This window comes from Littorina saxatilis, linkage group LG17 (genome assembly GCF_037325665.1).
Source record: "Littorina saxatilis isolate snail1 linkage group LG17, US_GU_Lsax_2.0, whole genome shotgun sequence".
NCBI classification, from domain to species: domain Eukaryota; kingdom Metazoa; phylum Mollusca; class Gastropoda; order Littorinimorpha; family Littorinidae; genus Littorina; species Littorina saxatilis.
In genome coordinates, this window is record NC_090261.1 from 70,251,569 (window position 1) to 70,268,511 (window position 16,943).

The 16,943-nt window shown below is 39.3% G+C and overlaps 2 protein-coding genes across 7 annotated transcripts in view; one reads left to right on the top strand and one right to left on the bottom strand.

The window, feature by feature from the left end:
- LOC138952390 (CB1 cannabinoid receptor-interacting protein 1-like) overlaps positions 1–6,207 on the top strand; it is a 12,218-nt gene extending 6,011 nt beyond the window's left edge. Inside the window, exons 2-3 of the mRNA XM_070324059.1 lie at positions 1,744–1,903; positions 3,156–6,207. Coding sequence (XP_070180160.1) covers positions 1,744–1,903; positions 3,156–3,320 — 325 coding nt within the window. The 3' untranslated portion in view covers positions 3,321–6,207. The remainder of the gene's footprint in view (positions 1–1,743; positions 1,904–3,155) is intronic.
- LOC138952389 (synaptosomal-associated protein 25-like) overlaps positions 5,911–16,943 on the bottom strand; it is a 110,447-nt gene continuing 99,414 nt past the window's right edge. For 4 of the 6 annotated variants that reach the window (XM_070324057.1, XM_070324058.1, XM_070324055.1 and 1 more), the window contains one exon: positions 5,911–12,530. In XM_070324057.1, the coding sequence (XP_070180158.1) occupies positions 12,462–12,530 (69 nt within the window). In that variant the 3' untranslated portion in view covers positions 5,911–12,461. Of the gene's footprint in view, positions 15,940–16,943 lie in introns of all 6 variants that reach the window. The other 2 variants (XM_070324056.1, XM_070324053.1) reach the window with 1 other exon arrangement.

Consider the following 16,943-nt stretch of genomic DNA (forward strand, 5'->3'; position numbering starts at 1 on the left):
GTGAGCGGAGGTTGTAGTCAGAGGGATTGTCATATGTGACGAGCAGTTCCTTGAGGTATTTAGGGCCATATGTGTGTGTGTGTGTGTATGTGTGTGTGTGTATGTGTGTATGTGTGTGTGTGTATGTGTGTGTATGTGTGTGTGTGTGTGTATGTGTGTGTGTGTGTGTGTGTATGTATGTGTGTGTGTGTGTATGTGTGTATGTGTGTGTGTGTGTGTATGTGTGTGTGTATGTATGTGTCTGTGTGTGTATGTGTGTGTATGTGTGTGTGTGTATGTATGTGGGTGTGTGTGTGTTTGTGTGTGTCTGTGTGTCTGTGTGTGCGTGTGTGTATGTGTGTGTGTGTGTGTGTGTGTGTGTGTGTGTGTGTGTGTGTGTGTGTGTAACCCGGTCATCCTATAACAATGGAAGTCAAGCCAAGCCTGCCACTATGGTCGCATTCTTATTATTTCAACATCATAATTAAATGACGCTGGTACTTTTACACTTGACCAAATTCACGATCATAAAATAAATAGAGAATACTACATGGCTTGCTGTGTCGTACCAGATTTACACGAGGTTTTTTTTTAAAATATTGAACTGCGAGCGAAAGCGACTGTTCACTATTTGAAAAAGCAACGAGTGTAAATCTGGTACGACACAGCAAGCCATGTAGTATTCTGTTTATCCTACATACTGTACTTACGTGTATTTTACTGAAAATGTCTTGCAGTGGAGGCAGCTAAATTGAAGACGCTTGTTTTGGAACCTCGATCTCTTCTAAAGCCTCGTGCAATCTATTACGTTAAAGCAAAGAAACGTCACTCTGAAAGTGTGGCGTGACGTGTTAGTTCTAAAGATTCATCGAGGGTAATTAGCGAGCGCAATTTTTGTTTCTATATTGACGTTTGTCTCGGTGACTTTGGCATCATAAGCAGTGGAAAAACAGGTCCCTGCCAGACTTGCTTGACATGACCTCATTTACATGATATACACACGTGTGATTTGAACGATTATTATCTCACGGGTGTCTCTCTCACGTATGTAGGATAATCGTGTTTATTTGTTATATGGTAAGAACGTTCTAAACCCTACACGTTTTCGATTCCGATTGTTCTTGCCTTGAAATAATAATTCGGAAAACATTCATTTACTGAACAGATGCAGTCGTATTTCAGTGTAGTCTGCTACGTGCTGATCTAGCTGCTACGTTATCAGAATAACACTTGTGTTTTCTGTTAGCTGCTGGGAATTGTATACTAACTCATCATTTGGTAATGTGGATAATAAGCTACATGCCACTAACATGGCATAATTATGAGAGGAATCTTCGCAAGTCGAAACTGAAAAATTAGACACAGCGGGTTCTATTTTTAGATCAGTGGCAACTGTGGCACAGGCACGTGACATGCAATCTGTCAGAAAAAAACCCCACTTCTGCTTTAATTGAGAAGCAGGAAATTTATGGTCATAATCATTGGTATTGTGGAGAATATAAGCTACATGTCATTCATTAATTCTGAGGATGAGAGCACACTCTCGCTTAGGCAAAGGGCGGAAGAATACACTCTGTGGAAAAGTTAGCGCACTCCAAGAGTGCGCTAACAGTTTTAGCGCATCGCCATTAGCCAATCAACTGGTTCACATCAGTCATGTGACACCAGTACTTACTGACAATTATTATTATTATTATTATTATTATTATTATTATTATTATTATTATTATTATTATTATTATTATCGTGACGTAATGCCCGCAGAGCATGGAGCATGCATGACAAGGACCTGTCCTTCGAGGAGGAGAAACAGCCAATCACGAAGAAGGAGCAAGACATGGCTGCCTATTCTGCAGTGTGGACCATACATGGGTTCAACAAAACGCGAAACGGGAAACGGGACAGCCTCAGGATTCGCTTGGAGGTTGGGAGAACTTTGCATTCACTTTTTCTGTTCGGCTGTTAACTGGGCTGAGTTACACGAAGCGAAACATGATTCCACCCAACTTGGTGACAGCCAGCCGCGGGTGGCGGAGGGGGGGGGGGGGGTGTGATTGGTTGAAATCACAACAAATCTCAACTTGATGTCAACCAATCAGACCCCGCAGCTGGCTCCCAGCAAGTTGGGTGGCACCCACTTTCGCTTCGTGCACATCAGCCGTGGTTACAACCAAACAATCCAACATTGTATAACGTGACGCCATGATCCAGTGTATCGCTGAAGCTATTCCCATCACTGAAACTTCGCGTGATCGCAAAACACTATCGTTATGTGAATATGTTACCACCTTGCCTTGTTTGAAATAGTTTGTATTCTTCGTCATGTCATGTCATGTGTGTGTGTGTGTGTGTGTGTGTGTGTGTGTGTGTGTGTGTGTGTGTGTACGCGCGCGCGCGTGTGTGTGTGTGTGTGTGTGTGTGTGTGTGCGTGCGAGGAAAGGTTAAACTCTCTTTCGGGTAAATATCAGTGATTCCGAACAGTGTCCAAAGTTAATTCTCAACGTCAACTGTCCGATATATCGTTATGTCCATTGGCTACGGAAATAACCTTTTCGTAAATAATAAAAGTCAAAATGATAGCTTTTCACCACGACTTTACTCAGCCATTTCAGCACACTGCCAAGGTTCCCTTCTTCTTGAAACTCTATTCTGTGGGCTCCCCACAGATGCTCTATCGAGAGGGTCGATCCCGGGATCCCCAATTTTAATTTTAAGGGGGAGGGGCCGGAGGGGGTGCAAGACCCCTCACCCCCCAGGGCATCTTTAGAGGGTCCCAACATCTGGAGGGATTTTGGAAGTTCTGTGAGACATTCACAAAATCGTTATTTGTGTTATTGGGTAGATATACTCCGTAAAATCGAGTCAGAACAGATCTGACAGAAAGTGTTGTCGTCTTCGAAGTCCGGCCAAGTGTACATTTGTGTCCATTCTGTGTGAAAAGTATAGAGCAGATAATTCCAGTCTGAAAATCCGTATCAGCGGTACGCATGATTATGCACATTTAGTGTTACCCGGGACCCGCTGTTTTTGAATTAAGTGCGTCGCGGGACCGCCTTGGTGAAGTTAATTGTAGTACGTTTTTTTCGGGTTCTAGGACGCAGGGACGCACAGCTTGGGAAGCCCTGAATTCCTGGACGTTACCGTCATGTCTGATTATTCCCGTTTTCAATCACCAGCTGGAGGATGATCACGTGCTACAGACCGCCATGCAGGTCAAGTTCTACGACAGCAAGGACGGCACGGCTAGCAAATGGGGTCAACCCATGCACGCCCTTGACCTCTCGTGTGACTCCAAGCCTGGGGACCATTTCGTCAATGTGCGAAGGGGCAGCATCCTCTGAGCTGACGGGAACCCAAAACGGTGATCGGACCAACTTACAGTTACGACGAAGATGCTGATGCTGCAATAGATATCCATCAAGTGTTTGTTTGGCTGTGGGACGGAACTTTAAAGACTGCCATATTCGTAGCGTTCATTTATAATGAATTCATATTGTTTACATGTGTCAATAATGTTATAAAAGTTAAACTGTACCTAAGGGGATATAATAACGATTGGCTCTAGCTTTCGAACACAGAAAAAATTATTTCAGTATTGCAAAGTGGTGTTGATAGTGTCGAATGTAAACAGAACAGTCTCAAACGCCATCTTTGGTTTACGAAACGTCACGAAGTGACGTCAACGGTCTAACATAGCCCAAGTCCTGGAGAACTGTTGCTAAACAATGCAATAAAGAATTAATTATTTCTCGTAATTGGTAAGGACTTCAAACCTAAAACTTTGCAGGAAGCCTAATTTATACATTCCTGCAACGATGGGAAAAGCCCTGGAAGTAATTAAACTAATTGAATAGGACTATGTCAGCCTTTAAAGGCCCACTCTGCCTCGTGAAAACATGGCAGGCTGAGACCAGCTAAACACGCATAATATGCCTGTGTATCTCAACAGTCCGAGTCTGGGCCGTAACACCCGGGAACATGCCCCAAATGGTTTTATCGTGAGGGCGTAACATATCATGATCATCGTGAAAACAGCTCGCCTCATCGTCTCGTATCTGGTCGGGCTTTTCATGGGATAAGACCATCCCTCCACTTGGTCACATACCAAAAATCAACACCCTGACTGCTTGCTGTACTCATTTGGTTTTTTATTTAATGAATAGATAATACTTTCTGAGAAAAAAGGCATCTTATTTTTCATCATTTTCTGATTCCAAAAACATATAAATATGTTATATTTGGATTAAAAACAAGCTCTGAAAATTAAAAATATAAAAATTATGATCAAAATTAAATTTTTGAAATCAATTTAAAAACACTTTCATCTTATTCCTTGTCGGTTCCTGATTCCAAAAACATATAGATATGATATGTTTGGATTAAAAAAAACGCTCAGAAAGTTAAAACGAAGAGAGGTACAGAAAAGCATGCTATCCTTCTCAGCGCAACTACTACCCCGCTCTTCTTGTCAATGTCACTGCCTTTGCCACGAGCGGTGGACTTACGATGCTACGAGTATACGGTATTGCTGAAAAAATTGCATTGTGTTCAGTTTCATTCTGTGAGGGCCCCTTTTAGCTTTCACGATCATGCACAGTTACCCTGATTTTTGTTTTCACGATCACGAACACCTTGACGAATAGAGGATCATAGAGTGATACAGCTGTGAAAAATGTACGTTGAAAATAAAATGCTTTGCAATAATGCCCATCACGATCACGAAAACAAATGACGATCACGATCACGAGACTTGATTTTTTTGTCATCACGGATCACGGGCAAAGTCCCATCACGATCACAGAAATGGAAATTTCGGCAATCACGGTCACAGAAAGGTAAAAAAACGCCAATAACGATCACGATTTTAAACCCTTTGGGGCCCTCTTCTGTGAGTTCGACAGCTTGACTAAATGTTGTATTTTCGCTTTACGCGACTTGTTTTCTATTTATTTATTCCTTCTGTATCTGTATCTGTGACAATACGTTGAAAAACCACTTCTGGCATTCGATCAACGGAAGGGAGGAGCGCATATAAATAAGTCCTAGACTGGGTGGAGATGAGATTTAAAAATCTCCACAGATCCTGCCAGAACTTGATCGTCCTGTAGATCTATGGTTCCAGTCTACGATCGTCCTTGGAAAATAAGAGTTCCTGTGAATGTCTGTTTTTCCTTTCTTTCTTTTTTATGTTTGCCTGTTTGTTTCACGTGTCTGAAAAATAAGCTTACGTGTATTGTGGCCATTCTTGTGTAGCCCGATTCATTTTATATTTTTCTTTGTGAGAAAACGTGATGTGCGTTAATCAGGTTCTGCATTGTTAGGTACGCTATGGTGCGTGTGCGCTTGTATCTGTGTGTGTGTGTGTGTATATATATACATATGTGTGTGTGTGTGTGTGTGTGTGTGTGTGTGTGTGTACGTCTGGCCTGCAGTGTTAGATGCTGTATTCGAAGTAGAAGTAGCAGTTGGTTTGTTGTTGGGTTTTCATGTCGCTTCAATCTAGTTGGTTATTTGGGGCCCATTCAAATTGTAGAGTTAGCAGCGCTCAGCAGAAAAAGCAATACAATTAGTAATAATTTTGATTTCACGTGAAATTTTGCCGTCTCCTCTTTTCTGTTTGAGTTGTGCGTCTTGAATATTTGTAGGCTATGTATTTTAATAAACAAATATTTCTCTTCTTTATGTTTACCTTTGATATTGTTGTTGTACAAATCCCTTTCTTGTTGTGCGATTACTTTCCATAATAATACATATATTTGTCAACCAATATCTTTAAATCTGTGAATGAACCGTTTGTCCACTAGTGATGACTTCTGGATTTCAGATAACAAAGACCATTTTTCACGAACAGACACACACACACACACACACACACACACACACACACACGCACGCATACACACACACACAGAAATAAATAACTCCAAAATATAGCGTGGAAGTGCACGTTTAATCTCAAAACGAACTGAACTAATTCATGAAATTGATTCAAAAGTACTAGGCTCGATTCTACTCTTATTAGATGAGCGAAGCCAAGACCAAGACAGACAAACACAATGATTTTTGAGTGATTTTTTACTGCGTTCGTTTAATACAGGATGATAAAAGTGTCTAGTAAAACAGGTACTGCACACTAGTCAACTGTGTGCTCATAAATCTAGCATACTACTACAGAAAGGAATGGAACACAAACAACTGATTATTGTGGCCAGTACCTGTGGTCAGCTATGTACAACAAAAGAAATATCTTTGGAGGATATTAGTTTAAACAGTGTTTTATTCAACAATGTACAGATATAATATATAATAAGCATGTTTAGGATCAACAAGCTTATTATACATTATATGTATATATATCTTGGGGGATATTCCACTCTGCCCGGTGAAATGTGAAAGGGACACAAACAGACACAGATCTAACGTTAGCCCCCATCCCAACATACATCTCTTTTCTTTTCCATAAAAGACCATCGGTCACTTCTCGCCTTTCACCGACACTTTTACCAACAGCAATTTACAGCAGGAAAGAAAGAGTTAATTGAAAAAAAGAGAAAGAGAAAGAAAAAGAAAACGAAATCTTCCTGAAAAAATATGCATTGAGATCCTTTCGATTAAATTAGGCCAAAAAGAAAAATATGTCTGTTTCCGGTAACCCGACCGACCCTATTTTTAAGCGCCAACCCTAAATTTTTTTTCGCTTTTCGCACACAAAAAAACCCAAAAAAACACACACACAAAAAAACGGGAGGTAATCGGTCGATGGGACTTCACAATCAAAGAGACTTACCTCCCGTTTCCGTCGTCATGCGAAAAAAACATGGCGGCCAATGACGCCGGGGAAAAAAACCCACGTAAAAAGACGTTAACAAAACGTAAGAAAAAGGTTTATTTAAAAAAGAAAAAAAGAAAAAAAAAGAAAAAAAAACAAACACCGAACGACCCTATTTTTTTCGGCGATGTTACCGGAAACAGACATATTTTTCTTTTTGGCCTTATGTTGATCTCGTTCAAGACAGCCAGGTTAGACTGCCCTGTCTTCACAACAAAAGTTGTTTGACAGAGAAGAACCTACTTCATAAATACACTCCTGCTCAGGATATTTTAATCATTACTTTCAGAGTTTTTCATTTGAAAACAAAATTTTACCAACAGAATCTGCTTCAACAGGTTTTGACACGAAGAATCTAGTGTTTAAATCAAATACTGAAAACGACGAAACTGTACAGATGAAAATTTGACCTAAAGTGCAAGATGATGGTGCATGGTAAAAAAGAGGGAAAGTGCTTAGATTTGATGGAAAAATAGAAACGGTAACTACAAAGCGCAGCACAGTTTGTTGTTGAAATGTGACCTGTAATAACACAAAATAGGTCTCTTTTCAGAAAAAAAAGAACATCTCTTCTTGCATTCACCAGCTCCTCACAAACTCACTCCTTTTACAAGAACAATCTTTACAAAATATCTGTCAAAATTTACATTCACATGTTTTTAAAGAAACATGAAGCATAAAAAAACCATGGACAAAATACAAAGATTAGAAGATATGTAAGCTCCTACAGAACAGCAAGGAGTTTACACTTTCAGTTCACTTCCTTGAAAATAGTGCAGTCATTGTCGCTTAATGGGCGGTTCTGGTGAGGTTATGCCCCCTCTTTCTTTCGGCTGGTAACTGGTGCCACCTCGCGGCAAGATCACACGAGAAAGGAAAAAAAACTTGCATTGGTCCCAAATAGCATATCAGTTTGGTAACAGTTCGTGTGTAAGTCGTGCATTTTATACGGTAAACAGACAATGGTCGGTTCTGGTGAGGTTAATGCTCCTTTCTTTCGGCTGGTAACTGGCGCCACCTCGCGGCAAGACCACAGGAGTTGTCTCGCGTTATCATCCCAGAAGCGCTCATTAGTTTAGAGCAGTAGTGGCTAGTAACAACTTTGAGTTAAAAGGCAACTTTCTCGTTAAAAAAGACAGACTTTTTTTCCTTATTTCGCTTACTTCCCTTGCTGTACGCTTCAGAATAGCGAAACGTTTTCATCTGTTAGCAAGGAATTACTATTACATACTTTAAAGTGTTTCTGTGGTTAAAACTCACCTGGCAGAACCAAAAGAAGAAAAAGAATGTGTCCGATTTCCCCACACCGCGTTGTCTCTCTGGCACATGTGGGTTTTATTTTTCTTTAATTGAATTTGTTCACGACTGTCTGCATGGATCCACGCTCTATTAACACTTTCTACCCCACCTATTTTGACCAAGTATTTTTTAGCCGAGACTTAAGTTGTGCTGCAGCAGGTCACTCAGAATAGTATTAACTGTGTAGAAACTGTGTATCAACACGCCCGAATGCAGGCGTTAGATCAACGTTACAGGAAGCGACTGAAGCTAACAGTCTGAGCTGATATATATTCGTACGTGGTCAGATAGAGCCATATGTGTGGGTACGGATATATCCGTACCTGGGAGACAATGAGTTAACAAACTTTTAGAATTAGAAATATTTCCTACTCAGAAAACTGTTTTATATATGATAGCGACTAATACAGCAGCAGAAAATATGGTTACATGCAGCTATCAAGCTTGAGCAACAAACATTGGCTGTTGCAATGAATGAAATTACAAAACACTGTTTTGAATACCTTTAAACCTTGAAAGACTTTCTACACCTACGCTATACAAATGTACAGGTGAAAAGAGAAACAAAAACACCAAAATTTCTAACCCATCCTCTGCACCCCCAACCCCCCCCCCCCCCCCCCAATTTTTGTTGTTTGTTTAAAATCCAAACAAAAATCACCTTTACGTTTGAATGTGACAACAATCTTTCACAAGCACTGGAATGTAAAGGTTTAATTGCCGAAGCACTATCATAACATAATCGCACGTAACATGTTAAATAGTATCCTTCCAACAAGCAAACAGAAATAAAGGATGCATGTAACAAATTAAATGACCTGATTATCACTCATGTATTCTCTTCTTATGGGGTTACATAATCCCCCCGCGCCCTCCCCCCCCCCCCCCCCCAAATCCATACATTCTGAAGTACTAGAGGAAATCACTCCATTGCAGATTGAACTTTTTTATACCCAGGTATTACAGGTAACTCAACCGATGACTCGATCATCCACGGACATTATTTAAATCACGACTACAGGTGACCCAAGATTTAAGCAAAGTCGATATTTCATACCACTGAATCAACATAATTATAATAAAGAAGTCAGAGGAACAATGAGCTGATTGTTGCATGGCTTGCTTACCACTGAGCTTAATGACTTTAATTCATTTTTGCAAATTTGCTTTCCCCTTTCAGGGGTTCACCGATGTGTGGAAAGCAAACTATAAACTGAAGGCTTGGAAAGTATGCTCTTCCATAACAAACAGCAGAAATGTTCTTCCAAAGAGCAACAAAACAGCCTAATCAAACGGCTGTTAACAAACACACTTTGGCTTACAACAACAACAACACCAACACAATCACAAATGCCTGCTTTTGTATGTTTCGTTATATAAACTAACCTCCCAAATGCTTGCTTTTGTACGTTTTGTTATATAAACTAGACTTTATTCTAACTTCTTAAAAACGCTTTTTACCAGAGTTGATGGCAACTGAATTACTAATAATGCCACTGTCAATCACATACAGTATTGCAAGTTTATGTTTCCTTTCTTCAGCGGAAGTGCACATGCACTTTCATTGTCGTTATCACAGACCACACATCAAACAGTTATTTTACAAAAAAGTTCTAAAGGATCAAGAATGAGCCATATCTATTACTCAGTAGTTGTTGGGATCCAATCACATCACTGAGACATCTTTTCCGGAACACATGGATTATGCCAGGTTTTACACTGATTTTTTAAAAAAAATTATATTTACATCTGGGCAAGTTTTACATACCCAGAAAAAAAGACAATCTGCAGAATCACACCACAATCTACAGAATTACACATCTATGTGTTCAGTTAGTGTACATAATTACACACACTAACACATTTCAGGTAGAATGTTTCAGAATCCATTCCCCCCCCCCCCCATATATTTCTTTTTATTTACTGTATAGTGTTCTCTCATTTCCCTAACACCTTGTCAATCAGGTATATATCGTAGTGTTATCATACTATTGCCTATCAAAAGTAATGTCCATGTCAACAAGTATTGGAAATCAAAATTTAAATGTAATTGAAACCAAAGAGTCTTAAACTGAACCGCGACGTAGACAGAAAATTCCTGAAAGACTCAAAGAGTGTCAGATTGTGACCTATAGCCAGGGTTATTAGTCAAGAAGTAACTTTTGTCATAGGCCATCACACACTGGGTGAAAAAACAAAAACAAAAAACACAGCACAGCTGGTTTAAAACAGCCTACGTACGTTTATATCCCTTCCACAGCGTTTCCAGCAGGATCATAAGAAAAATCATTTGTATTCTTTGAAACGTGGAATGAACTTCACATAGCTTGGGATACAAAGTGAAACAGGATCACTGACTAATAAAAGCCAACGGAACCAAGACTGGGGGATGATGGGTGGAGGACTTGCATGCAAAATCTTATGACATCAACTCATAAAATACAATCAGGAAAAAAGTCAGCATTTGCAGGCTTCTGTTAGATTCTAAAAGTGAAGGAAAAATCAGATTTGCAACACTGAAATTACACTTTATATTGTCATTTTACTTAACTGTTCATAAATGACTAGAGTGACACCAGGGGTTTCAATAAACCAGTTCATGTTTCCATCCTAACTGGAGAAACAGATTACTGTAACTCCAGGTTCCTTCAGTTGCAGAAACTATACATTAACAAAGTTGATAACAATTTCGAAAGTGATGACATATATCTTCAATAACCGAATCACCAAAAAATGTCTCAACCCTTCATCAGCAAAGAACTAAGATTTCATTCATACTGTGACAAGAATGTTGATTTAAGTCATACATAGTATCACCCAAAACAAATAGATTATAATACCAGACTCTGAGTATTACACGGAACCTGGTATAATACACCTTCATGAAATACACATCTCTGAATACAGGTGAAAACAATCATAAACATATGATAGTAAAAACAGATTTTTGAAACGATTCGATTGTTCTTTCAGCTCATAGTAAACTTATTTTGATAAAAAATGGGAAATGCTAACACTGACTCAGAGCACAAATGAACAGATTAAACAGGCAGCGTTGAACGGTGGAGAGAAGAGGGGAAAACAAGAGAAGACTAACAATGAAAGACTCTTCTGAAGGATACCTTTTAACCTTGATCTTTCTTTCTTTATTTGGTGTTTAACGTCGTTTTCAACCACGAAGGTTATATCGCGACGGGGAAAGGGGGGAGATGGGATAGAGCCACTTGTCAATTGTTTCTTGTTCACAAAAGCACTAATCAAAAATTTGCTCCAGGGGCTTGCAACGTAGTACAATATATTACCTTACTGGGAGAATGCAAGTTTCCAGTACAAAGGACTTAACATTTCTTACATACTGCTTGACTAAAATCTTTACAAAAATTGACTATATTCTATACAAGAAACACTTAACAAGGGTAAAAGGAGAAACAGAATCCGTTAGTCGCCTCTTGCGACATGCTGGGGAGCATCGGGTAAATTCTTCCCCCTAACCCGTGGGGGGTTTTAACCTTGTTCAGACAAACAAATAAAGGCATCTAGTTTCCCAAATGCCTTACATGCATAGCGGTTAAGGAAAACATACACAATTAATGCAAGTCGTCGTCTTTGAAACGTCAAAGGACAGGCCATTACATTACAAAAATCAATGTACAAAATAGAGAAAGGAATGGAAACAATCGTTTAAATTCGATCCAGCTCGTCCATTTTTCCCCAACCAGACGCACACATTTAGTTATTTTACCTGTCCACACAAACACCGGCCTTTCTCACTCTCCACACCCAACCAACACATAGTCTGGCACTAACTGCTTGTGCTTTGGACAGTTTGGAGTGATTTGCATGAACATTCAAGTTGACTGTGCTTGAGTAAATAATATTCATCCTTACTTTTTGTTGCTGAAATAAAAACAAGGTGACATTTTTACATTTACAAAGTTAACAGCCTCTATAACTGGGTGAAAATGTTCACATCTCGGAGACAGTGCACTCTGAGCGAGACAATTAAAAAATTGTTTACGTGCACGTTTCTACTTACCATTTTGGTATCGTTTTTATCATCTGATCCCCTGAGTTTTAAATTTTTGTCATGCACTCTATGTACCATTTTGATATCTTTTTCATCATGTGCTCCCCTAAGTTTTACATTGTTTCATGCAAATCTACTCCAACTGTACCAAACAAGCTCTCAAACTCATCAGAAGTATTAACCAATGCCAAATTCAAAACAGCTCTCACACACACATTCCATCCCATACCTCACGCATATCCCTGTTAAATCTGCTTCCGCACCCTCTGTCCGTGGATTTGTTTCCTTCCTGCTGCCCACTGTCCAGTGAGGTTATAGTGCAAGTTCTCATTGGTTGCGTAGAATCTTGTTCGCTCTTTTGTTGGCGGTGTCCACTCGATCAGTCAGACAACCTCCCTGTTTGTGCGGTCCATGGAAGGGGAGTGTGCAGGGGGGGTGAGGGGTAAATAAAAAAAAAAGAGAAAAAAAGAAAAAGAAAGATAGAAAACAAAATGAAATAAATGAGACTTCACAAAAATGCAGGCAAATAAAGCAAACGACAATGAGTTCTAGTACCGACAATGATAATATAAGACCAATAATAATAAATAATAATAAGGGTATTTATAGGGCGCAAATCCTAAACTAGTTCTAAGCGCCAATCAAAAACCATCAACTACTCATGTCAATCCAGTGTAGAAATACCAAAATATGCCACTAGAAATATATATATAGGAGTGACTTAATACTTACAACAACAACAAAGAGACAAAAAGCTCCAGGATGAACATTTTCCTTATTCCCCCTTTATGTTATTTCCTTATTTGTATCATTTATTGTGTGTGTTTAAGTGTGGTAAAACGGGGTTATTATCAGATGTTCAGGTCTACCTTCTTCTTCTTCTTCGTTCATGGGCTTTTAGACTCCCACGTTCACCCATGCTTTTAGCACAAGTGGATTTTTACGTGTATGACCGTTTTTACCCCGCCATTCAGGCAGCATACGCCGATTTCGGGGGAGGCATGCTGGGTATTTTTGTGTTTCTATAACCCACCAAACCCTGACATTGAGTATAGGATCTTTTCCGTGCGCACTTGGTCTTGTGCTTACATGTACATACGAAGGGGGTTAAGTCACTAGCAGGTCTGCACATAAGTTGACCTGGGAGATCAGAAAAATCTCTACTCTTAACCCACCAGGCGGCAGCGACCGAGATTCGAACTCACGACCTCCCGATTAGGAGGCCGACATCTTACCACCACGCCGCTGCGCCCGTCGTTCAGGTCTACCAATACTTGTTCAAGCCTGAAGTTCGCTTCATGTAACATACAGCTTCCTAACACATAGTCCTATGCTGCGCCCGTCGCTCAGGTCTACCAATACTTGTTCAAGCCTGAAGTTCGCTTCATGTAACATATTACAGCTTCCTAACACATAGTTATGCAAACATACAGGACCTACCTATACTAAAAAACCGACTATTTCATTAAAACATGAAATGACTGCATCACTAAAATTGTTTCACGAAAGATGGCCTTCACGAATGTCAGAAAATGTTATTAAAAAAGGCGTTGCTACAAAAAGGGCAAACACCCTGACCAGCTGACCTATTAGTGTTAGAAATGAGCGCACAGCAAAAGGGTAGGTGTATAAGTAAGAACAGCGGTGCAAAGACTCGATATTCAGCCACATGCGTGGGCAGAGGTGGTTTAATACAGGGTATTAGTGTAGGACACAATAGTCAGGACGTGGATGGTCAAATGCAGTCGGGCAAGAAAATCAGACCAGAAATAATAACTTTCAAAGCAAAGTGTTTCATACAACTACTTTCAGCAGTTACAACCAATTCTTGGTACTATTATAACACTTCATATACAATTACAACAAGAGAAACTGGGTAAGTATGGATTTCACTGCAGGTAAATCAGTTATAATCTGTTTCATCTTCTCCAAAGGGCTAGGTTAACAATGTGTTAGAATAGGTATTAACCTGTTTTGCTATTAGTTTAAGTTCTCCATTATGCTGCATGAGCTTTTCTTGCTTTCAAATCAGTAAGTTCCTGGTTTAATTAAAAACCTTCACCGCAATTTTTGTGATTCAGCAAGCGAAAATACAGACAACTATTACCAAGTGATCAGGTGTTGTTTTATGCACCTACACATGATAAACATAATTTTGCAATTTACAAGCATGATTGAAGATTATTAACTGTCTCCAACTGAATATCAACCGGTACCAATTAGTGATCAGAATTTTAACACATTGCATTGCAATCCACAAGCATGATTCTATTATACATTGTCAGAAAAATGATTTATTCCACGAAAACTACACACATAAAAGTGACTTCTTTCACCCTTCAACTCAAATACTTTTCTCTGAAAGTGACATCTTTCACCCTTCAACTCAAATACTTTTCTCTGAAAGTGACATCTTTCACCCTTCAACTCAAATACTTTTCTCTGAAAGTGACATCTTTCACCCTTCAACTCAAATACTTTTCTCTGAAAGTGACATCTTTCACCCTTCAACTCAAATACTTTTCTCTGAAAGTGACATCTTTCACCCTTCAACTCAAATACTTTTGTCTGAAAGTAACTTAGTGGTGAACGTTTGCTCTGTTATCTAATATAAGAAAGCTCTATGTACAAGCAAATTACAATTATTTAAGCTGAACTGATTCAAACTGGTGGAATATTATAAAAATGTTAACTGTTAACAGTTCTGCTTTAGTCTAATTAATTAAGAGACACTCGCAACCAACATCTTGAAACTAGGCATCTTTTAAGACACAAGATAAAAAGTAACTGAAAATACTTTTCTGTCATTTTACTAACATAGTAAGTTGGACGAATTCTTCTTTTCTCAAGCTATGTCACTTAATAGCGAAAGACACACTTCACTAAGCTTTAACTCATGCACCAAACATGCGATTAGGAAAAACATTGTATTATTAAATGACATGCATTAATGCTACACTATGCAAAAATAAAGTACATGTATTGCAATCACTCTCATAACCAATATTTTTAGTTCTGTCATGTGAATTTGGAGAAACCAAAGCACTGTGTGCTTTAAAACATCAACAACAGAATTATACCAATAAACACTTAAGCTACAAGAAAAACAAGGTGCTAAAAGGATCGATACACAAAAGGGTTATAATATCACAACAAAGGAAACTGAAAGAAGGTAGAGATAGACTCACAGAAATAAAATAGAAAAAATTCTCGTACGCCAGAATGTGACAAAGTTTATCCACAAACTGTGAAACTAAAACGGAAATTAAAAACCACGAACGGAAAGCAGACACGGAAAATGCAAGCCATCATAAACATTCCAACTGCTGATCCGAAATATGAAATCAGACCCTCCAGACTCAAAAAAATGTGAAACTATGCCAGAAGAGTAAACTTGTTGGCATTAGCTACAACCAAAACAAAATCACAGAAAAATCTCTTCAGAACGTACGCCACACCCAGGAAACCAAAAGGAGAAATAACGAAACTGAGACATGAATCCTACTACTCGGACTATAGCTGGACTAAACTAGACAACACAAACTGAGCATGTGAGCATCCTTTGCGAGCACGGTTGCCCACATTAACCTGCGAGTCTCACTGCTCACAAGCAAGTCTTTGCACAAAGCACACATCCTTGGAAAAGGACCGAGTCTGTCTGATAAATCACCACCCGATCCAAGCAGCTGGTGAGCAGTTCCTGTGCTGGAACCATGAGCACCCAACTCTCAGGTGCCTAACCTTCCGTAAGAAGTTTGGTCGCACGCTTATTGGCTTCTGTAATGCGCACTTCGTTTGACGTGCCCTGAAAGGACAGAAGGGGGTGAAAGTAGAGATGATAAGTTCAGGATGGATTGTTATTATTAGAACAAGATGATGGACTGCCAGAAAGGGTCATGGGCTGCCAGAAATGCATGGTAATCAAGAACTCCCAGAAATGGTTATCAGTTTTGTACAGTGTGACAGGACTTGAAGGGTGCAGAGCTTCTATCAAGTTTCAGCTTTCTGCCCAGCTTTTTCCAAAAAATCATCAGATCATGCACTTCTTTGGATGTGTGTAAATGGTATTATTTTTGGAAAGTGAGAATCGCTTACTCAGAAAATTGTCACATTAACAATCAAGCCTGGTCATTTTTTTCCCAAGTTAAAACGTCATTTTTAGTAAAAACTCCCCACACAACCCCTCGACCCCACCTAAAAAAAAGCACTAGTGTCTTTCCATAAAAGAAAAAAAATAACAAAACAATCTTGAGTTACATAAATGTACTTTTTCATCTCATCACACTGTACAAAAAGTGAAAAGAAAAAGGGTGGAAAATTGGTTAGGAAGACAAGAATGGAGGTGAGGGGGAGTGAGGACCAGGGGGGGGGGGGGGGGGGGGGGATTTTACTTCTACGAAAATGCCAGTATAGAATCAGTCACAGGTATTGCTCAATATAACCCGCCTCTGCTGACAATAAAGACATTGAACTACACCTACTACGTGAACAAAAATACCTATACAACACAATACAATATAGGTTTTTTCAGCTTCATGATATGAATAATGATCAGCTCCTCATGCTGAAAAGAAAGATGAAATGATGTTGAAACATTTGCCAACAACAAGGTTCTGCCTCCACTGAGTAACAAGGTGCAACTGAACTACGACTATATTATAGAATCTTCACATACCTTTGTATTCAGAAAAAAAACAACGTTGCCACTATATTGACCCCAGTTTTAAAAACAAACATGAGTCAATAAATCAGACATAGATCGGACATTTTCTTCTGCTCCAAATGATACAGGAAGAACTGTCACATGAC